A 23,060-nucleotide genomic window follows, 5' to 3' on the forward strand; every position below is an offset into this window, starting at 1 on the left:
CTGTGGGTATTTGGTTCTGGAATTTTAGAACTCTAAGTGTTGATCTCAGAAATCTTTTTCGACACTCCATTGCTGAAGATAAGGCAAGATGCATGTTCCCTTCTCTTACTCCTAATTTTTTTTCTTTCAAGTGTTAAACTGTATGAACTGTCAGTTCTATCTGCAATTTGAAAGTTTCTTCCCTAATGACGAACTTTGGGAGCTATTATTCCACCTGCAAATGATAAGTAGAAAGATGGTACTATCCAAGTGCTGAGATAATTTCTTTCCTCATAGGATTAATACACTATGTCTATATTCCCTCAGTCCTAGGACGAAAACAATTCATCCTATTAAAAAAAAAAAAAAAAAAAATTAAATTAAAACATTATTTAAAAAAAAAATCAGAAAGTTTTCAGAAAGAAGCCGGAGAGTCGGTGTTTCTTCTATGTCATTTAAGAGCATCACTGTTTGTGCCATATTTAAGATGCATAAAGACAGTGATTGCAGATTACAACTTTAAAATCTACTGGAACTAAAATAAGGAAAACTAATCCTATGCTCTTGTAGCTGTAGAATTTGTCTCAGTAAGTTCCCACAGGAGTAAGACTTGCTGAACTGAAGTTAACTGAGAATGGAAAGGTAAGTTGGTGAGAGTCTCAGGAGTTTTAACTCTGCATTCTTCCTGAATTTACTGCACGTGCAACTTCAGGTAGTTAGATATCTTCCTGTACTTTGACCAATACAGCCAGAACACTTTGGAAAGAAGTTTACTTAGCCCATCTCAAATATCTGCTGTGGCAATTAAACACTTTATTACTTCTTGGAACTAAAATAGAAATGTTTACCCCCTCCATCTTACAAAAAAGGATAAAGTCCACAATGTAATAAAAATTTTACTGTCCTCAATATCCCACAGAAATAGCTAAGTCTACATTTTAAAAAGTCACCCTAGTAAATAAATCAGTAACACACCTGAGTTTTTTGAACAAGGAAGTCTTAAAGAAAGTTGCAAGTCTCTCTTATAACCGTAAGGCTCAAAGGAACCTTTAAGCCTACAACATCAGAAAGGGAGACATTTGTATGGGAAGAAACTGTATCATGATGTATTTCATGGAAGTATTTTAGCCAAACTGCTGTATGCAGCACAAGGAGTAAACAGCACTTTAAATTATGCAGAAAACAGAATGAAACCTGCCATATCCTCCTGTTCCAAGAATCAAAAAGGACTTGTCAGCAAAAGTAATTATTGAATACACTACTTCCCATGGCTCAGTATCGTGGTTACAATAGCACAACACAATGGACGTGTCAGATCAAGCAGATGTGCAGCAGGCAAGATGGAACTGAAAGTGTTCAAGGCCAGCTTAGATGGGGTTTTGAGCAACCATGTCTAGTGGAAGGTGTCCCTGGCTATGTCAGGGGGGTTGGAACTAGATGATCTTTAAGGTCCCTTCCAACCCAAACCATTGTCATTCTATGGGTTTTCTTGGGTCTCTTCAGCCATCAGTTTTGCTCAGATTCAAATTTAAAATCAAAATCTCTGAAGTAACCTTTTATCCATAGTATAAAGTATATAAAACATTTTATACAGAGATGATTCGATGCTGCTCTCAGATACTTGGGGGGCAAAAAACCCAAAATGCCACCTTCAAAGTCAAATCTCTGCAAGCTTATCTGAAGAATTAATTTTGATCATAATTATTTTTGCTCTGCTAGCACCATGAATTAGCGCATCTTGAATTAAATTTACACTTTTTCTGAGTTTATAAGCCTGCAGTATGTATTTGTAGTCACAAGAAATAAACTGCCTGAAATTCATCTTTGTAATTATTTCTTGGGAGAAGGAGACAGGCAGAAATATAGAGAAGGTGAAGTAAATCAGGATTAAAGGATTAAAGATACTGGTATTCTGAAAAGCATAGCAAAATTAGGTGCTATCGTGCATGACATAAGAATGCAATTTTCCAATACAATACATTTATAGCACATAGAATAGAGCTTTCATTGAGGGTTGTCTGAATCTAAAGTTTCAAAGCAGAGTTTTTTTCAACCATAACGGTATCTAGTGTAATAATGGAAACTGTATTACGTACAGTACTTGATGGAAACATTTCTAAAGTGTACATGTTCAACAGTGACATTTCATGTTAAATTAACAAAATTTTGCACTAAATACCAATGAAGTGTTACTTTGCTTTGGCTTTGTTGCAACCATTTCTGATAAAGTGTTGGAAATCTGTAAAAATAAAACCAAAACATTACTACAGAGTTTAAAACAGCAAAATTGTTTTAAGAACCGAACAGACCACTATGTAGTATATTGTCTCAATTTTTGTAACTTATACACACAAAATACCATTTCTTCTGACAAGGTTATATATGATTAACCTCTATGTTCATATAGTAATGTATAAAAACTATAAGATGTATAATTGTGGGGTATTTGTTGTGTACTTTTTTAATTTTTCAAATGTTTTAAAGTGCAATTGTTTATTATACTAATGTCATTTTAATTCTTATTAAACTATAACCCAGTCAAAATTATCTAATCGATGGATGTATTCTGTGTCTCCTTTTGCGAATCACGTAGTTCAGGTTTGCTTTATAAAGACAACTTTTTACAGTGCTACAAGTGTCTTGCCTACACATTTCTGCCAAGGAACTGGAATTCAAAATAGATGGCTCATCAGAGAGTGAGGTAATAGTTTCTACTACAGTTCTTTTAGAAGACTTATAGTTAGATGGATGCTCCCAGTGAAGTGTACTTTTGTCACTGCAAATACTTGATTTGCATTACTAATACCAGGTAATTAATTTAAGGTGTTAAAGACAACCAAACCAATTTGCATAGCTTTTTATTAATAGTTCTCTGCAAAGACACTGTAGTGAGCATTTATTCAGATCCTAAAAAACTGACAATCGTTGATTTGAGCAATGCACACTTTATCTTGGAAACCAGACTGTACCCATCATTGAAATTTAATAAATATACACATGTAGATATATTCTGTACATTAGAATACAAGAAGAAACTCCTGCTGACTTCAATGGAGTTTCGGTATATGCTTGACTGAATAGAAGCCAAGGAGGGCCTAGGCTCACAGGAGATGAACTATTCAGTTTAAACATACTGTAGCAACCAGGTCGCTACTACCAGGCATATGCAATGCAGGCTATGTCTTCAGAAATCAAGTTGAAAGTTAAGATTCAAAAAAGGACTTGAGGTACCTTGCCACAGCACAGAAACCTCATCAGACTAGACAAACACCAGTCTGATGCATGGAAGAGCCTGGCACAGGCTAGGAAAGAACCTCAGGGCACAGGCTAGGCTGGACTCAGAGGGAGGAATACCTTCCTCCCTCGGGGAGACAAGCATGTTATTCCAAGCTGCAGAGTATGGCACCTTACCACAGTTTCTCCCAACCCTGCAAGCTGAGCCAAACTACTGACTGACTTTTTCTCATAACATGGGCCAAAGCACAACATTCAAATTCAAACCATCTGAAACATGTTATTTCATTAATTGTAGCTGGAAAATGAGGGAGGGACAGTGAAACTTCTGGCTTAGTGCTGAGCAGCCATCCTTGTTCAATCAGTAGAACGCTACATATGCTGGACACTGCCTTCTGCAAAATGCCACCTGGGAAGTCTGCAAAGAGCACTTCTTGCCTACAGTAAAATAGACAGAAAGGTAGAGAGGACCTGAGAGTTTTTAGTTTACAATGTAAACAATAAAAACGAAGCAGCCTAACATCTTAGCTGTTCTTTTTTTCCTGTATATACAAATCTAGGCAATAAACATAATCATTTCTACAGCCAACAACCAGCTTTGTTCCCCACACTACAGGGGAAGAGAAAACCTCTCCTGGAAGCTTATCTACTCCTTCTGCTGTTCCACTCTTGGCATTCAGGATCCACACTTTGCCATCTGTAGATATTGCTGCCAAAAGAATTTTGTTCTTTAAGTCATCACTTTGGAAAACGAATGGTGTTCCATATACACTTGAAGAGGCTTTAAATTTCCACAGTAAATTACCCTCCATGTTACAACAGTAGATAAAGCAATCATGGGAGCCAAAAAATATTTCTTGCTTAGTTAAACTTGAGATGCATGGAGATGAGAACACCGGTCCATTAGTGGAAAACTGCCAAACCTACAGGAAGAATATAACCACCCATTATCAAAGGTTGTCCACATTATCAGTTTGACAGCAACTGTAATTTTTTAATAGGCTAGTTGTTGACAGGAAAGCATTTTATTTCAAGAGCATGCTAGATTTCAGTAAGGGCTTGTAAACTACTTGTCGAATTACAAGTTAAATTTTACACACAGAGTAAATGATAAAAGACTCATAAAATAGACGTGCAAGAGTTACTACCTTCTGTGAGGCCCACATAAAGATGGCCAACTTTGAAAAATAATATCCTTGGGCTGTTGTACCAGGATGAGTAATGAACCTTGAGAATTCTGTTACCATGCCATGCTTAGCCAAAAAGGCAAATATTCCTTTTGCAATGTATATTTCCTTTGTTCATGCTAATGATGTGCAGATCCCCCCTCAAGAGAGTATCAGTTCTGTAACACTGCTACAAGCAGACAGAGAGCAGAGTACGGGTGAAAGCATACTTTACAATTAGAAAAGGCTTAGGAATTACCATGCATACTGCATCTCAGCAAACAAACAGAAACAGTAGGGATCGTTTTAACACCAGATGCAAACCACATTCATCTCTGACAAACTAAAAAATATTCTCCTTTAATTAAACATGAAGGCTGGCACATATTTTGCCCAAATTATGATTTGGCATTTTTTGATAAATGCATAAACATTCTAAGAAACCTTTACTTCTAAGTAGCCAGCATCCTACAGTACAGATGGCTTTAAACACACTTGAAAAACTCCAGCACCAAATCCATGCCATTTCATTTGCCCATACTACTCTCGACCATTTATTTTGGGTGTAAGCTCTGGACTAGAAATCCTGTTACTGCATCAAGCAACTTGAGAGTTTGTGGTTTTGCCATGAACTGGATAGATTACCCTAGGCAAACAGCTTTTCTACTTTCTCCTCTCTGTAACAATAGACACTTTATTTGGTTCACAAAAAGGTATGCATTAATCATTAAACCTCAGAAACCAGTATTAATAAAGCACCTTATTAAGGGTTTTTTGATGTACATAAAAAACTAATGACAACACTTCTACCTTTTCTCCAGAATGAGTGTAACAATATAAGTTTCCATCCACACATCCAATGCAAACGTACTTCTCATTGCAGTGAGGAGAGGAGAAGAGTGGTTTTCTCAGGAAGCTTTTCCAAATCTTACTCCCTGTCATCTGTAAATGGCAGCATGGAATAACTGTAATTAACATAACTGTAAGAAGCTGCACAAAACAACCCTTTCTTCACAGCCTGATTAAGCCCTTAAGAATTGAGGGGAGGGAGAGGCAACGAAAAACAGACTTCTCCCATCCAGAATGCCTACCAGAAGCGAAACTACTCTTCAAATATTAATCTAGCAAAATGTTTACTGTTCTCCATGGGATACTCAATACTCCTGTTTCACCCTTCTCTTCCTTTCCCTATGCAAAATTAGAGTTATAATAGCGTAGTAGTTTTAATAAATGACAGATACTTTTTCATTCCATTCCCAGTTCTTCAGTCTATGACAAGGACCAAGGAAAAATAGGGTCTCTTGAAAGCAAGAAAAATAATAATTTGACATTAACTATAAACACGGTAGGAAATGCTACAACCCGCAATCTATGACTGTCACAACAGGCTCCTGAGGTAGCCTGCACATTCCTATTTTAATAAAAAGTCACTTGGTGTTACAGCTGGGTTTCTCAGCTACCTGTTACTCAGGATTACAGAGGGGTGAGGGGGGAAATCTGCTTTTTCTTAACCACAGCCCAGTAAAGCTGCAAAACCATAAACTAGTTTTCTAACTCTAGGTTGGGTGTTACTGAAGAAACTTGTAGTGGGCGGGAGGAAAGATGGGTTAGGACTGTTGATCTGGGTTGTGCGAGTACAACATGAACAGCTGTTCCAAGTGACTGTTCCTTTAATCCAGCAGAACCAGCCGCAAGTCAACAATGCCTAGGAAACCCATGAAATATCTATCAATATATATCACGAATGACATTCCCCAAGTGCAGAGAACAGAATAGGAATCCAAAATTAAGGAGAACAGCTCTTTAAATGACTACAGGTAGGGAAACAGTAAGAGGAATGAAGGGGCTTCTTTATTTTTTTTCTGGCCTCAGAAAGTTTGTGCAGTTTTTTCTAACCCTACTGTCAAAGGGAGGGAGGGAAAAAACAAATCTACACATAATCTCACTCACTAGTTAAACTGATAAGGTAGTCTACAGGAATGAGAAGACATTGATTCCAACTTTGGTCTATAATCAGCATGCAAATTCAAGCAAGTCACTTCAGGTCTCTTTATCACCAGATTATTATGGTAACCTTGTGCATAATAATAAGGCCCCCAAGTGAAAAATATCTTATGGTAACATCATCTGGTTCCTTTCATCAGAAAGGTGATCTTAACTTCAGAAATGCATTTTGGTTTCATTTAAATTTGAGACTGGGATCAAAGACAAGCAAAGGTGCATACTGGGTTTACAGCCAACAGCAGTCCTCCTAGTGTAGCAACATAAAGATGATGTGGTAAAGAACTTAAACAAGGAGATGAAAACACAGCTCCACCTTCACAGTGTAACTTCCACATACATTCCTTTTTCTGTAAGCACAAGAAAAAACAGAAATTATTTTTCTACAACAGTTAAAGTTCATCATATTTACAAAGTCCTTCAAATGTCAAAGTTTATCAAACACTGCCTTTAGTCAGCAAACACTAATTAAAAGGCAAAGATATAATCTACATGCTATTATAGCAGCACATATGCCATTGGCTACTTTCTTTTTCAATGACTAAAAGAAATTCAGCTGATGAAGAGGCAGTATCTGCCCCTCTTACTTTCCATCTTCTTTTATCTCTCTTTTAGAATGTCCAGTCTTTTAGATCTCCACTATTAAGCTTTATATCTAATATTAATATTATTAAGTTTTATTTCTAGCAGGGCACCCTATCCTGAAACACCTGCAAAGAATTCAGTAACTAAGAAACGAGATTTGGTTTGAACCGGGACTAGGAGCTCAAGAACCACAGCTGAGACCACCACTATTTAACACCACGTAATCCTAACCCCACTTGAAGCTGGCCTACCTATTTCAAAACTGCAATTGTAGACTCCTGATAATACTAACACCAGTGGAACTTCATCTTATGTACTATAAATAAGGTCCAAGTTAGATATTTTTTCTTCCATACATAAAGGTTAGTTAGTATTCTTACGTAAATATCCAAAGAATACACATGTTGGTCATGCGATCCTATGTAGACTAGTCCACTGGAAGGGTCTACAACTGCAGAGCTTTTCACAGTATCTTCTGTGACAAAAGTCCAGTGTATTTCTCCATCACTGCTTTGAAGCACATACACTAAGCCATCGTAACAACCTGTGTGAAATAAAACACAACAGGCAGGAGGGAAATAATGATTATTTTTATTTACGCTACTAGCTGCATCATTGCTGGAAAGAAGTAAGATGACTCATGAGATACAGTTTCAAAACATTTCCTAAAGTTTCCCCTTTTATCTCAAAGTCTTTGCTGATAGTTCATACATTCAAAGTTGACTTTTTGTGTGTTCTTTGCAGCTTACATTTCACTGCATTTCTATCAAATTCTACAGTACCAAAAGACATGAAGAGCTGCTGAAAATGGAGTATAAGAATGTTATTTTAAATTACCTCTTTCCCTAGTTTTCCTTGAAAACAAAGATGCTGAAAGAATAAAGTGTGTATGTTTTCTAATGAATACTGAACGAATTCTAGAAACTTGTCAAGTTTTAATGGAATATTCAATTTTTTCTGAGAGTAAATAACAACCAAAATATAGCAAAAAGATGGTAACATTAGCTTTGCGTGAAAAAAACCTCATGACCTGGACGTGTGCGCTAACCAGTGATGTATCCATATTAGCTAAAAAGATAACACTATGATGAGTAATGGCAACTCTGTTTACAATGAAAAGGACAAAACCCCCAAAACCCTGTTGAAACATGTTCTCTACATCTCCCTAAAGAAGAGTCAAACGAGATAATTAAACTCTGTGAAAAATAATCTGAGACACTATGTATTAATTTCTACCTCTATCAATTTTTAAAGATATTTTATGACTGTATCATGTTTCCATACTTAAAAAAAAAAACAACAAACAACAAAACAAAACAGTTTAAAGGTCACACCTTAATCAACCATTAAAAAGAAATGGTACTCACTGACTATTCCTTAATAAGGCTTTATTAATAAATTGGCATATAATAAAGGACAAGTGTATATGTTAGATAAGCTCCATCAGTGGTTATCATGAAACCTAAATTACTTCTTCCTTCTGTTTTTATTTTATAATGAATTAATTCTAACACAGATATGGAAGTTTCTGGAAAGCATAGATGGAGGACATTCAGAGGTAAGAAATAAGATTCTCTGTCATTATCTTGTATTTAGAAAAAACATTATTAAAAACGAAGGCTAAAACAAAAGACATACCAACAACTATGAAATTTCCACACTTAGATATGCAGGCAGATGATTCAATACGATCTCCAAGGTTCTTCTCCCATTTTACTTCTCCCAAATCTAGATCAATTGCCTGTATTGCATGAGAGTGAGAGCCAACATATACAGATGCAGATACTTCGTTAGATGGTATTATAACCAGTGGTGATGCATCAACACATTTCCTTGTATTTGACTTCCATCTTATGCATAATGCCAACTCTGCAGTTGTTACATGACTACATTCCACATGGATCTCCTGTACAGAGCCATAGTCAGTTTTATTTGCCTTGTTTGTAACTGTTAAGACTCTGTTTTCCATTTCATACCCTTGTGCATGGCTTTTCATTATACCTGGAGCAACTAAATGTGGAAAGGATGGTTGCTGTATCAGTTCCATTCCCACCTGTACTGTATTATTGGGTTGCATAAAAGTCTTGGTGAAATTCATAGGAAAAAAATTATTTCCTCTGCTTAGTGCAATAAATGAAATTAACCCTGAAGCAACCTCAAGACCTCTTTCGGATTTGAGTTTAATATATTTTCCATGGAACTCCTCTCCACTGTTCCCACTTAATTTTCTTTTCATAACACTGTCATATGTCATTAATTGGTCTTCATCTGGGAACAGAATTTTAAGAATATGTCTATAAACCTCTTCAATCGAGTGGCTGAGAATAACTTCAAGGAGTCCAGGCACAGCTTTGCCTACGAGCATCTCAATTTCATCATAAAATCGTACAGCCTGTAAGGAGTCTCCACCACTGTGCAGAAATACCGCATCTTTAGAAATGCCAGCTGAATCACCTAGGAGACCCAGAGCAGACTAGAGAAAAGAAGAAAGAAAGAGGTAACAGTCCATGGGTGTTACACAATTGTCACACACATAAAAACTCAAGTTGGGCAAAATCCACCTGAACACCCAGAAGTCCCACTAAAAATCAACAACTGAGGAAACTCCATACTCTGCAAAAAATCACACGACACATGATAGTGCCAATTGAGGTAGTGATGGAACAAGAGCTGGGGAGAAATGGGGAAACAGAGAGATACTAATTCTGTACTACAGAACACTTTGCTCATTCAAATTGTGCAGTTTAAGGAATTAAACTGCGGTGTATTTCAGTTGGCTGTTTTCAATCACAATACTATTAATGACAACTTTGCAGATAAAACATTGATGCCTTTTGATAAAATTGGCTTAGGTGCTTTATTTTATTAATAACACTTACATAAACTGGTATCTTTCACTTCCAAATTACTTAAGTAATCAATTTATCTACCTACTTTGGAAGATATAACACCTTCAATTAAGGAAGGATTTTGGATTTGGGATTGTTACTACAACAAACAGCAATTACTATGTTTCCTCTCACTGCACTCCCTACTTAGTTAAGTCTGGGTGTGAAGTACAAATCATCTGGTTTTGGAAGCCACCTTCCTGCTGTCCATAATGGGTCTAAGGCACATCCCATCCCTTTAGGTTATCATTTCTATAGCCACCAATACTGTAAGTATCAGCACAGGCAAACTGGGTTACTAATTTCACTACATTTACTTGTTCAGGTGCTAGCCACAGCAAATTCAACTTCCAGGTAAAACTTGGAAGTCTACCTTTGAAAAGAAACCAAACCACTAATACTGTTTGGCATCACATTTTAATACATTGAAAAATGCATCTTTAACACAGGAGTTTAGAAACAACACAGACATTCCAAGAGACAATTATGCAAATTTGCCATCTATTCAAAAAAAGACTCTTCATAATTATATTGACAAATAAGAAACTCTACTAACCCAGTAGCTATTTTGTACAAAGTTCCCATGTCTCAGTTCCTTGTTTCCCTTAGGAATATCCTCTTTGGCATGTGAAGCAGTACTCAAAAAGCTACTGACAGGTTATGTCCTTCCTATGCCAATTACTTACACCTCATTGCCTGCAGTTTTATTTGATAGAGAAATATAAATGACTCCCTCTTGGCCACTGCAGAGTGACTATATTTAAGCATTCACTGAACAGAAAGAGTTGTACTGCTTAAATCTATAGGCAGCTAGAATGTTCGGGTTGCATTAGTCATACTTCTTAAAACTGTTTAATTCCTGACACATGTATAATGATCCACTTGCAAAGATAAAAAGCAGCCCAAAATACTACCTTCCATAAATACTGCAATCTTTCCCACAATTCCTCTGCGCCACTCAGCTTACTGTCACGCCTTCTGGAGTTTAGACGGTTCTGGTAAATCTTGTTCAGTTCAGATATATCAACTTTGCCTTTGTAGAAAATAAAGTACGATTTTTTTATTGCTCTTTTAGCATTCATAATTCCAAAACCTGCTCTGCCTAAAAAGTGACTTTATTCTTGTACACACTTCCTTATTCGTATTCAGTGCACCTGCATTTTTTTTACCCAATCAACAATACAGAATCCAGTAATGTTTTTGCCTAGCCTCCCACATAACCCCACCTTCAAGGCCTGATTTTTCCCCAGCTGAAGTCAGGGTTCTGTTGCGGACTGCAACAGGAAAGACTGAGAAAGAAATATGCAGTGTTCAAACTAAACTGATTTTACCACTACTCTTTGACTCTCAAACGAAACACTATCAAGAAAACATTATAGCGGCCATGATTTTCTACTACGAGTTAAGTTATCTAATCTACAGATTTTAAAAGCCTGAATCAGGTACTGAGTTTTGGTTAATAAAAAGATAAATCACAAAAAAAAAAAAAGCATAAGAATAAAGTTGATTAAAATAAGTGGCAAGGGTACTTAATAATGTCATTTACCATGTGATGTTAAAGGCAAAGCTTTAACCAGGACAAGCTCATCAGGGACTGCGTAAGCTGGTAGACGTTTCTGGAGTTCTTTAACTACTTCTTTCTCTTTTAAATCATCTTTGGGTACAACAAACAGAATAAGTTTTTCCTGCTGATACCAGGTCACTGCACAAGCTTCTACCTGACAAAGACCTTCAGCAGCCTGTAATCAAAAAATATTAGTCTTGCTTTGAAATGCAGTTTATCAATAGAGTGAAAGGAGTAAAAACCACAATTAAAAAAATACACATTTAAAAAAAGTATTTGCCTCACATTCCCACATCGTATCCTACGAAATAGTTTCTCTTGCAGCTGAAGTTTGTACTTCTTCCCATAAAAATGAACTCAGAGAAAAATGTCTTATTTGCCTAATTGCCACCAATGAGATATATTCCATGAGTCTGACAATCTTGTAGAACAATCACTATACACGCATTGCAGTACAACGTTCAGTATCTTTCAGGGTGTTTATATAGTTCTCAATAATCCTGGAAGAAACCATACAATAAAACAGATTTCCAAGAACCAAACTCCTCTCTAAATTATATGACTACATTTTTGATAATACACCATCCCAATTTTTTTAAGACTCCTAAAAGTCATCTGAAAATGAGTAAGTACCCATGTCTGATGATAATGATGCATTCCTTATCCCTGCTCTTCTATACTGGCATACAATACTTACTAAATGTTACATTACCTGCTGCAACCATTCAATATTAAAACGTTTGCCGTGACGTTTAATCTGATTGTCTTTCCGGCCCAAGAAGAAAAACTTCGCATTCTGCACTCTTACAAAATCCCCTGTTTCTCTCATTGTGCCCATGGGTACAGTTACTTCATCATCCAGAAAGCAGATTCGTTCTACACCACCTACACAAGAAAAGATTGTCGTCCTATATATTAAATGGTTAACTGTAAATGAAAATTATAAAGAATATTTGGCCAAATTCTCTTATACTCTAACAAGCATTGTAAGAAGTACTAAAAGATTATCATCAATATCTAAACTTCTGCAATGTACAAACTGGGCTATGCACTTAAATTCAGTTAATACACAAAACTCACTTCAACTATCAAAATGCAAACAGGAAAAAGAATCAATATAATGAAAGAACAGTCTGCAGATAAAATTATAGTAATTTCCTGGTCATCATTTCAACAACTTAAAATACCACCAGAAGGTTCCCAGCCCAGTAGGAACTTAAATTCTATATTAATCTGTAAATCAGAGGCAGACATCAAGTATATCAGATATCAACATATTATTAAAACTCAGTCAACTAAGAAAAGTATCTTAGATGAATAAGAAATATAAAGTAACCTATAAATATTTGTCCCTCGCCTTCCAGAACTGCAGAACCATTGGCATCTCTGACCTCAACTTTTGTTCCAAGGAGTGGTGATCCCAAATGAATAGGGAAATCAGTTCTAAACATATGAAAAGAGAGAAATAGAAAAAATCTTCTGAACGCAAAACAACTGTTCCAGAAATGAGTTTGCATACAGTCTTTTAAAGGTTTGGTATTAGAACAAAGGTAGATGCTTGGGACTTCTTTCTACAAATGCTCCTTCTTTAAAAACACATAAATCTGTTCAAAATTAGAAATGTCAGTGTGCAGGGGTTTCATTTCATATACCAAAACCCCACAGAATTACAGAAAATAAGGTTTGAGCAGACCCTGAAAAAAAACAAAAGAACCCTGAGAGTTTCAGCCAGTTTTCAAGTTGAAACTTCCATCAAATTAACCAATTTAAACATATGTAGCTGCTTTCTAATTAATTCTTTCCCTGTCCTTTGAGCTTTTGTCCTATTTTATTACTGATGTTGTGGCAACAAGTAGAGTTGACTCTTTCACTAAAGACTGAAATAAAAGAAACTGTAATTTCAATGCTAAGTATGTATCTAATCTATTATAGACTTCTGTTGACTGCAGACCAACTTCTTACTTTCTCTTCATTCTCTAACCTCTTCAAGCACTTGCAGTACTTCATTTATTGAATATAGACACTACTTCTGAGTGGGAGTAGAGAATAATATATTTTCCTTAGTATAACAAAATTTATAAAGCAAAGTAACTTTAAATAACTTTGGTAATATATTAAATTAGTCATGGATTCCAGTTCAATTTCTGTCATAAAGTATTATATTTTATGTTTGAACTCAGAGAAATCAGAACGAAAATGAGTTTTACATGAGAATTTAATAACCCTTTATGACCAACCACTCTTCAAGGGTTGAAGTGCCAGGTTAAAGTATCGTATAATTTGTCCAAAATATCCCATTTCATACAACAAATATAACTCAAGTTGCATGTATAGTTATCATGCCAGGGAATAATCACACATTTCAGAGAGCAAATGAAACACTGATGTAGCTGGAAGTACCTATCATGACCTTCACTCTCCTGTAACTCTCTTTATAAAATACAATGAACAACAACAAGGAGAAGTCAGAAATTGAGTGAGAAAAGGCAGAGTGTTAAATGATGAAAATGAAGTATTCTGGAAATCCAAGTAAAATTACTGTGAGACCATTGGTCACTTTGGACAAATTTCTGCCAAGCATCCTGGTCAAGTAATATCAGTAGAATCCTTTGCCGAATAGTATATTAGGCAATACTTGAAAAAACCCAGTACCCCGTCTCTACTTAAGTGATTATTTGTGGAGGTTTAAAAACCCTAGGCAAAAGCACAGTAGCAGTAGGAAACACATGTATACATACTGATTACATTTGAAAAGAAACTTAAGCATTTTTGCTTAACATGAGTAAATCTCAGAAGTAACATTCTGAACTTGACAGCACTAAGCTATGACTCTATCTTTGCTCCAGGGCTATGATTAAAAGTTAGAGATACCCATTTCTTTACTCTCACTGACAGCGGTGTTAAGTTTCTTCTCTTTGACCATGCACGATCTTACTGGAAAAACCTCATGATGACCAAGAGTGTGGCTAACTGAAGCTACTAGCAAATTGGGTAGAAGCCACTTGTCTGCAGAAGTGCAACACTGATTCAATAGCACCATGTAGCGAGACAGCAAGTCCACGTCCAACATGTGGAATCACAGGCTGGAATAAGGAAGAGGTCTAGATATAGAGATGACTAAAACCATCATGACGTATTATGCGAAACTTAACAGGTCAACAGTACACAGAATTTCAGACTGCGTTTCTGTTATTCAAGAATCAGTCATCAACAACTTTTCCCTGAGGGGGATGTATTAGAGCAAGAGAGACTGGATTAGTCTCTCTTGGATTAGAGAGACTAATAGAGAAATAGACTGGATTAGTCTATTTCTACATTGAAAACAATTGTAACTTCTATCAGCATAAACACTCATGAGGACTCAGTAGCCCTGGAAACAGGAGACCAAAGTTCTATTTCTAGTAATTTTCATCATTCACATGCATTCACAAGCCATGAAAACAGTGACTTTTCCTACCTAAAATCATCAGTAAAAACCTCTTCAGGAATCTTGTAGCAAGTGGCCCAGCTTGACACTTCAGTAATACCATACAAATTAAAAATAGTTGTTTTGTTCTCCTTGTGCTTCCAACTTTTCAAGAGATTCAATATGGGAAATGCTTCACCACCAAGGGCTAAGACACGCAGAGAAGTATTTGCAGACAACACTGTAGATTTAATAATGTGAGCTCCAAACCTTCTGAGAAGAGTTGGTGTTGCCTGAATGACAGATATTAGAGAAAGACCTGTTAAAATTTTCAGTATGTCTGTAGCCATCTTCCTGCTTTACCATATCCACTGTATAGCTATATTGTGGATGTACTTAACAACCATCTACCTAGAGCAGATGACATCAACCATCAGATATGGTACAGTAAATTTATATGTATATGTATCTCAGTGGTGTTTTGTGAGATTGTTTTTTATGTGAAGCCTTAATGAGTACTATCAGTACCAATCTATGTTCTTCTGCAGTTCCTTCTTTACTTAGATGTGTTATGGGTTCCCTACTGTGCCACAGCTATTACCTACAGTGTGTGTAAGTTAGCTCTCTCATGTTAATTACTTTGAAACAGAAAGCAGCAAACACAGTATTCTCTTGATGCTACTATTTGAGCTTTTCTTCCCTTCATTCCAGAACGTTACTTCAACAACAACCTACACAAGTGATTAACCTGAACACAGAACATTTGAAGACCTCTCTATTGGACTAAAAATTCCGAGGATGCCAGATTCTGGGTTATTCCTGATTTTTGTAAATATAGCAGAAGATTAGTTGTTCTGAAAGCCTTCTCATCTCACTCTAAAATGAGCAAGGGGGAAGGGGGAAAGAGGGGAATTAAAAGGAAAAAACCCAACTTCCTTAAATACAACTTCTGTCAAATTACTGGTAATGTAGAGCCCTTTCACTGAAGGGAAAAACAACAAATCATTTTAACAAACACATTTCACTATCATTCTTGCCTACTTTTTCTAGTAAAAGGACTGGAAAATTAAAGGAATTATTTCTTACCAGGTTATTTTCTTCTAGTAATAGATGAAGACCATCACTTTTCAATAGATCATTTTAACTTTGGTGAATTATAGGGAAGAAAGAGGGGAAAAATTACTCCTTCCCTTCCTCATAATATCCTTTCGGATTTCTCAAGTCTACTCAACCAAGTCAAGAGGGGAATGTAATGTCTTGCTATAATTTAAGAAACATCATAAAATTATTCATCATCAGTTAAGCTCTAAGGAAAACATTTTTGTCATTAATTCAGCTGGGAACACTTCCTTCACTGATTTAGAAAATGATCAAAAAAAATCACAAAATCAAACATTTCTTAGAAAGACATCTCAAATGCCTCCATTCACCAAATTTCACCTTTCTCTATTAATGCTTAACATGCTTAAAGCCCCATGTATCTTAAAAAGTCTTACAATCCATATTTTAAAGATTTTGCTAAACTGATCAAGAAACTTGTATATGATAGGAAAATCTACACTACTGAGATCTGTAGCAATCATAATAACTAAAAATAAGAGCAGATAATAAAGTTACGAAGTATTTGCAACTAGTGGATTTTTCTCTGCTGTGGAATCTTCAGTTAACTACTTATTAATCTTAAATTTACACCTTATAATCTCAACTACTACCATTCCTCCAAGAAAAAAGGAAATCTCAGAATTTCTGAGTGCAAATACTCCAAGATCAAGCCTATCAAAAAGTGCTAAAAATGTCTGTAACAGGTTACTCCATTACCAGATTCTTCAGAACTAATTGCTTAATTAACAGAATAATTAATTCTTAAGAATTAATGGTTTCTTCAGATTAACACTGGTTTTATCTTTTGTTCCTTGCTTTCTGTCACAAAATGTTTGAGGTTTTGATCAAATGGCAATTTTCTGATCAGCTAACGCTACAGCAAAAAGCATAGCGTGAGCTGCACCCTCAAGGAAGAACGCATCTGTTCTGTTCTCATTAGCATCTAGACTGATGAAAAAGCAGTACACATTAGGAATGGTGAGAAACAAGACACTGAAGACACTTATCTTAGGTGTTGCCTACCTGCAACACTGTCACATGGTGATGGTGAAATAGAGCAGCAGACAGCTCCACAGGTATCATTTTAATAGTGTTTGGTACTATAAGAATAGAGGCTCCACTTGTCAGAGCAATAAACAATTCAACCACAGATGGGTCAAATGTCAGTGGAGAAGCCAGGAATAGCAAATCATCCCGTGTGATCTCAAATATGGATCTAAAATAAGAAAGCTAGGAATTACAATGTGACGCATGTTATTAAAAAACATTTTCAAAGCAGAAGAGCAGCATGAAAGAAACGTGCTTCAGCAAAGCTAAGGTCCTAAGGACTGCTCATAGCTAAATTGAGGAAGTGTGGTCTGGATGATCAGGTAGTGAGGTGGACTGCGAACTGGCTGAAGGACAGAAGCCACAGAGTTGTAGTCTATGGAGCGGAGTCCAGTTGGAGGCCTGTATCTAGTGGAGTGCCTCAAGGGTCAGTATTGGGACCAGTATTATTTAATATATTCATCAATGATTTAGATGAGGGAATTGAGTGTACTGTCAGCAAGTTTGCTGATGACACTAAGCTGGGAGGAGTGGCTGACACGCCAGAAGGCTGTGCTGCCATCCAGCGAGACCTGGACAGGCTGGAGAGTTGGGCAGGGAGAAACTTGATGAAATATAACAAGGGAAAGTGTAGAGTCCTGCATCTGGGCAGGAACAACCCCAGGTTCCAATATAGGTTGGGGAACGACCTGTTAGAGAGTAGTGTAGGGGAGAGGGACCTGGGGGTCCTAGTGGATGGCAGGATGACCATGAGCCAACACTGTGCCCTTGTGGCCAAGAAGGCCAATGGCATCCTGGGGTGTATTAGAAGGGGGGTGGTCAGTAGGTCGAGAGAGGTCCTCCTTCCCCTCTACTCTGCCCTGGTGAGACCGCATCTGGAATATTGTGTCCAGTTCTGGGCCCCTCAGTTCAAGAAGGACAGGGACCTGCTGGAGAGAGTCCAGCACAGGGCAACTAAGATGATTAAGGGAGTGGAGCATCTCCCTTATGAGGAAAGGCTGAGGGAGCTGGGTCTCTATAGTTTGGAGAAGAGGAGACTGCAGGGGGACCTTATTAGTGTATATAAATATATAAAGGGGGAGTGTCATGAGGATGGAGCCAGGCTCTTCTCAGTGGCAAACAATGATAGGACAAGGGGTAATGGGTATAAACTGGAACACAAGAGGTTCCACTTAAACTTGAGAAGAAACTTCTTCTCAGTGAGGGTGACAGAACACTGGAACAGGCTGCCCAGGGAGGTTGTGGAGTCTCCTTCTCTGGAGACATTCAAAACCCGCCTGGACACATTCCTATGTAACCTTATCTAGGTGTTCCTCCTCTGGCAGGGGGATTGGACTAGATGATCTTTTGAGGTCCCTTCCAATCTCTAACATACTGTGTGATACTGTGTGTGATATACAGGCATAGGCAGGCCAGACAATTTGAGCACAAGTTCCTGCATCAAGCCTGTAACTACTGATTAAATTAATGAGGTCCTTTACTAAGGTATCTACCACATCACACACAAATGCAGTATGTTGGAGGACGCACTTCAACTAATGGATGCCCATTAAAAAACAAATATGGCATTTTCCATAATTTCTGGGGGTTTTTAAAGGGTATTAAATGAAGCAGAAAGAAGCCCAGATAGTCTAAAAAGGAATTAGGCTTTAAAATTACAGAACATAGTAAATATAATCAATAGTTAACTTTGTTATGCATTTCTTTTAAGCTGCAAGCCAGAATACCCTACGTGTCAAATTTGTAAAAGTATTTAAAAGAAAACTGGAAACCACACTTACTTAAGATGTTGAATATTTGGCACTATACATTTATGAGGCACTCTGACTATTTTGGGGATTCCTGTAGTTCCTGATGTATGCAAGACATATGCTAAAGAGCATTTCTGGCCAACAGCCATGTATGCTCCTTCTGATGTTTTCACTTCTGTTTGATCTGGGCGAATAGTATATCCTGGCTGTGAGCTAGCCATAGCTTTGGAAGGTTCATATTTACTTGTCACATTCTTTACTTGCAAATTTAAATCCGTGTTGCTCGAGCTCATTTGGAAGAGAGTTAAACCAATATGTTCTATTGTGGAAGAATTGTGGTTAAAATAACCAACATGGGACATCCGGAATTTCTGTAGAGAAAAAAACAATTTAAACAGCAGAATTCAGGACGTGCTGTTATTGTTCCATTTTATGCAATGAAATACGAAACAGCGTTTCATACAAATACACTGATTTTTCATGCCTCTACTTTTTGAGGACACGCATCAGACAATTTTAAGCTTGTGCATTTTTATATATTAAACATGAGTGAACACAAATTTTATAAATGTGAAATAAATGATTCTGTAAGCGACTAATGAAAAGGGAAAATACAGAATTCAGCAGAAAACAAAGAACTCTGAATTATAACTAGATGGTTCAAATTTGTCTATTCCTTTTGCAGTGAGTGAGGGTATAAGATCTGAGAGGAGCTGGACAAAAGGAAACAACAGAATTAAATGCAGGAGTTTTTTCAACTATTACAAGGATTTCCAACTCTCATCCTTGACATACGGAGAAACAAATCTGGAAAAGTCTTCCAATGCTAGTGCCAAACAAGCTTGCCTCACAACACTGTAATAGGAAAGTAGGCAATTTTTTTGAAGAGGAAGAAAAGTACTTTGTACTGCTAATTTTAATGTTCTTTTCCAAATGAAAAAGACAATCTCTTGATATGAAGAAATAAAATAACCCCATCCAAGCTTATTAAACCAGAACACAATCTGAATAACTACACATTTCTAAATTGCCCTTTAATGCTTCCTGTAGAAGCCTGAACACTTACATTTAGTTTGTCATTCTCAACGAGGACATACTGAAGATTGCTTTTCTTCATGAAGTAAGTGGATAACATTGGTGGTGCATCTGGATCAATAGGAGAATAGGCAGCTGGAACTTGAAGGATTCTAACAAGGCACAAATGTTTTTAACTTATTAAAAAAAATTAAGAAAATCCTCTTAAATATCACTAATATTTCTTTTATACTTTTATAGTTCTCAGAACTAGAAAATTTATCCATAACATGACTTTTAAACATTTTGTTGGAAAAAAAAGTAGGAGAAATAATCAGTGTTGTCTTTTGGTATTTTACAGCAAGGAAAAAGATTAAAGCTAGATGAAAACATTCAACATTATTTAAGGCCAACCAGGCTGTTGATGACAAAGGTATCACTGACAGCAACAGCACATTTGAAAAGTTTCTGCTATTGACTGGGAAATGAAATACAAGCATTTTGTTCATGTATATAGATTTATAAACATATTTTAAAAAACCCACTTGAAGTCAGCACACTGAAAACATTTTCTGTTCTCAGTAGTCTAACGAATCTAGCATCACAAAAATCTAAGCACGTACTCGAATTTCTCCCCAAATAAACGAGCAGAGAAATATATCATTCTGCTCTCACTGCGCTTTACACAGTAGTTCTTCCTCAACAGTTGCTCGCTACAATCCCCCCCTCTAGTGGCTCCACTTGATAAAGACAAGCACTTGAATTAATACCACAAAAAGCCAAGAGAGAAGTGGCAACCAAAATACGAACAGTTTCCATAAATCTTCACATTTTTATTAAGGCTGGGTTCCCACGTATAATTCATTATATCTCCTCTCTGTGCAAGTGATTTATCACTGCAGTAATGATGAGATCCAGAAGGCAGACTTGGAAACTGCAGCATTCTGCATACTAGAATAGCCACTGGTATCACCTAAGCCTGCTCTGCATCATATACAGCACTTAACGACTCAGCAACAACAGCTGTAAGGATTAAAACGCCCCAGTATTGCCCAGTTACATAGCAAAAGAAAACAGTGTTGCTGCTCTGTTCAGTGGGATATAGGCTCTTTAATCTTTAAACCAGGTGGCAAGAGACCCCAGCATGCCTCATCCAACCTCCTGCTCAACCAGCGCCAGCTGCGACACCAGACGAGGTTGTTTTGGGACTTTATCCAATCAGGTCTTGAAAACCTCCATGAATGGGACCTGCATATCTCTGGACAACCTGCTCCACTGCTGGACTGGGGGCAAAAGTGTTTCCTGACCAAAGAGAATGCTCTTCAGTGCTTCTGGGAGGTTTATGATTGCAGTGCTCTCTCACTTCACTCAAATCTCCATACACAACTGTGATACATCCTCTTGTGTGCAGTGTGACAATAATAAACTACTGATGCAGACCATCCCTCTAGGAAGCACAGCTGCTGCTGTATACATCAGCTGAAGACAATATGCTTGTGATGCTGCAATTATACATTACATCACACATGCAGTGGATATAAAAGATACATACATAAAGGATATAAACACTAGAATTCATCAGCAGAAGTAGGATCTCAAAAATTGATGAATTAGCTTGAATACTGAGATCACAAACATTGCAATCTCCTGGTCACTAAGTATTCAATGTCACTTTAGTGCTGCATTGCTCATTACTATATCCTACAATGTTTGTAATGGAACTTGAACTGTGTGGTCATTTAGCTTAAAGCATGAAACTTGTTTTCAATGCATCATTTTTTTTCTAGCAAGACAAGAATACATTAAAAAACCTGCATACTCCTTTTCTTGTATAGATACATTTATTCTGTTGGATCACCTCCATTTTTAAGCAAGCACAACAGATACTTGTCATTAATTTATTTATATTTCTATAAATATGCTTAATCGCTTTAAAAAAGGGAACAGTTACACTTTAGATGAATGAATTTAAGACTCAAAACAACTTTAGCAGTGGTTTTCCAAAAGATTATAATACTGCCATATTTTTCCTTAAAGAATGCCAGACTCCAGTGCCTCTTGCCTGTATTACTACAGTATTGCTGCATTTTTGTTATTAAAATATAAGCAAACTGAAAATTTTCTTTTAGAGATGATCCATAGGAACTCAACACAGATTGCAAGCATTCAAACCATTACCCTAAGATCCAAGACGGTAAGTTTATTCCTGGGTAGCAGTAAAGGCCTATTTCACATTTTCCTCGCTGGTCACAGAACTTTTGAAGGAAAGCTGTTAATTCCACGGCAAGCTTAACCACCGTCGCATACGTGTAGAAAGTTGGAGGCTTGCCACTGCACTCATCAAACCAAACTGCTTTTCTATCAGAGTAGAGGCTTGCTGCCTGATTCACCAGTTCCTGAAGCGTCATCTCAGATGCATATCTTCAGTCCCCCTGGAAGATTAACAAACCAGACTGCATTGTGATCGCCTCACTTTTAATGCTTCAGTCAAATTATATAAGCACACAAAGCACTACCAAGAAGGAAGAAAGATCCGCGGCAGGAAACTCAGCCTCACCACACTTCATACTGCAGAAGCATAATGCTTTTTACTTCTATTGTTTGCCAAGGGTCTTATGCTAAGGCCCAGGATACAGTAATTCACCATTATTTCATTGTACAGAGGTAGTTTGTTCCTCACCATTACACCTTTATTTGTAAAGCTAAGCAGCACTAGATTAGTAACTTTATTAGCAGCAGTTAATTAATAACGCTGTCTTTACTAGAACTGTGAAATACGAATCCTTCTTTTGCAAGCAGGAAACCCAACGCATGGATTGCCAAGGCTATTGGGATACTAACGCTTCTGCCTGCTGCACGCCTCAGCCCTGCGGCCTCTCCCGTCACGCCCGCAGCGGTGACCCAGTTGCGGATCGGAAGGCTCCAGGCCGAGGCCCCTCCCGCCTCCCCCGCTGTAGGGTCGGGACTCAACAGCGTTCCCGAGTTGAACTGGCGATGCCCGCACACCCCGCCGCGCTCAGAGCCCCCGTTTCCACCCGCGACGAGCACGACCTGGCCGCTCCCGGGGCACCGCGGTACCTCTCCGGGGCTGACGCCACCAGCGCGGCCCCACTGACCGTTGCCGCTGACCACTGTGGCCGCGGGTCCCCCACCTGAGGCAGCGCCGAGCAACACCCCACCACCCTCCTTTGCTCCTCCACCACCTAGCAACAGAACGTCAGCGCTTCCGATTGGCAGCACAGCGCTCGTCGTGCCCAACTCTGCAGTAACACGGCGTCTCATTGCCCAGTAACAGTCGCACTGTTGGGGCGTCCACAAGCCGCA

The 23,060-nt window shown here is 37.6% G+C and overlaps 1 protein-coding gene across 6 annotated transcripts; it reads right to left on the reverse strand.

The window, feature by feature from the left end:
* Window positions 1-1,476: 1,476 nt before the first annotated feature.
* Window positions 1,477-22,958, reverse strand: AASDH (aminoadipate-semialdehyde dehydrogenase). 6 transcript variants are annotated; one of them, XM_080621615.1, is made up of 16 exons: window positions 22,578-22,958; window positions 21,915-22,168; window positions 19,789-19,909; window positions 18,753-19,093; window positions 16,948-17,140; window positions 14,875-15,116; window positions 12,754-12,860; window positions 12,130-12,302; window positions 11,400-11,592; window positions 10,768-10,886; window positions 9,355-9,438; window positions 8,604-8,706; window positions 7,346-7,509; window positions 6,605-6,730; window positions 5,190-5,321; window positions 1,477-4,136 (listed from the first exon to the last, which is right to left on the reverse strand). In XM_080621615.1, exons 2-16 carry the CDS (start codon window positions 22,142-22,144, stop codon window positions 3,738-3,740), a joined length of 2,727 nt encoding a protein of 908 aa, XP_080477741.1. In that variant the 5' UTR covers window positions 22,145-22,168; window positions 22,578-22,958; the 3' UTR covers window positions 1,477-3,737. The 6 variants fall into 6 exon arrangements, with proteins under 6 accessions (XP_080477741.1, XP_080477740.1, XP_080477738.1 ...); XM_080621614.1 differs by having other exon boundaries at window positions 9,268-9,438; XM_080621612.1 differs by having other exon boundaries at window positions 1,477-3,651; window positions 8,604-9,438.
* Between the last annotated feature and the right edge of the window lie 102 nt (window positions 22,959-23,060).

This window comes from Psittacula echo (assembly GCF_963264785.1).
Source record: "Psittacula echo genome assembly, chromosome: 1".
Classification (NCBI taxonomy): domain Eukaryota; kingdom Metazoa; phylum Chordata; class Aves; order Psittaciformes; family Psittacidae; genus Psittacula; species Psittacula echo.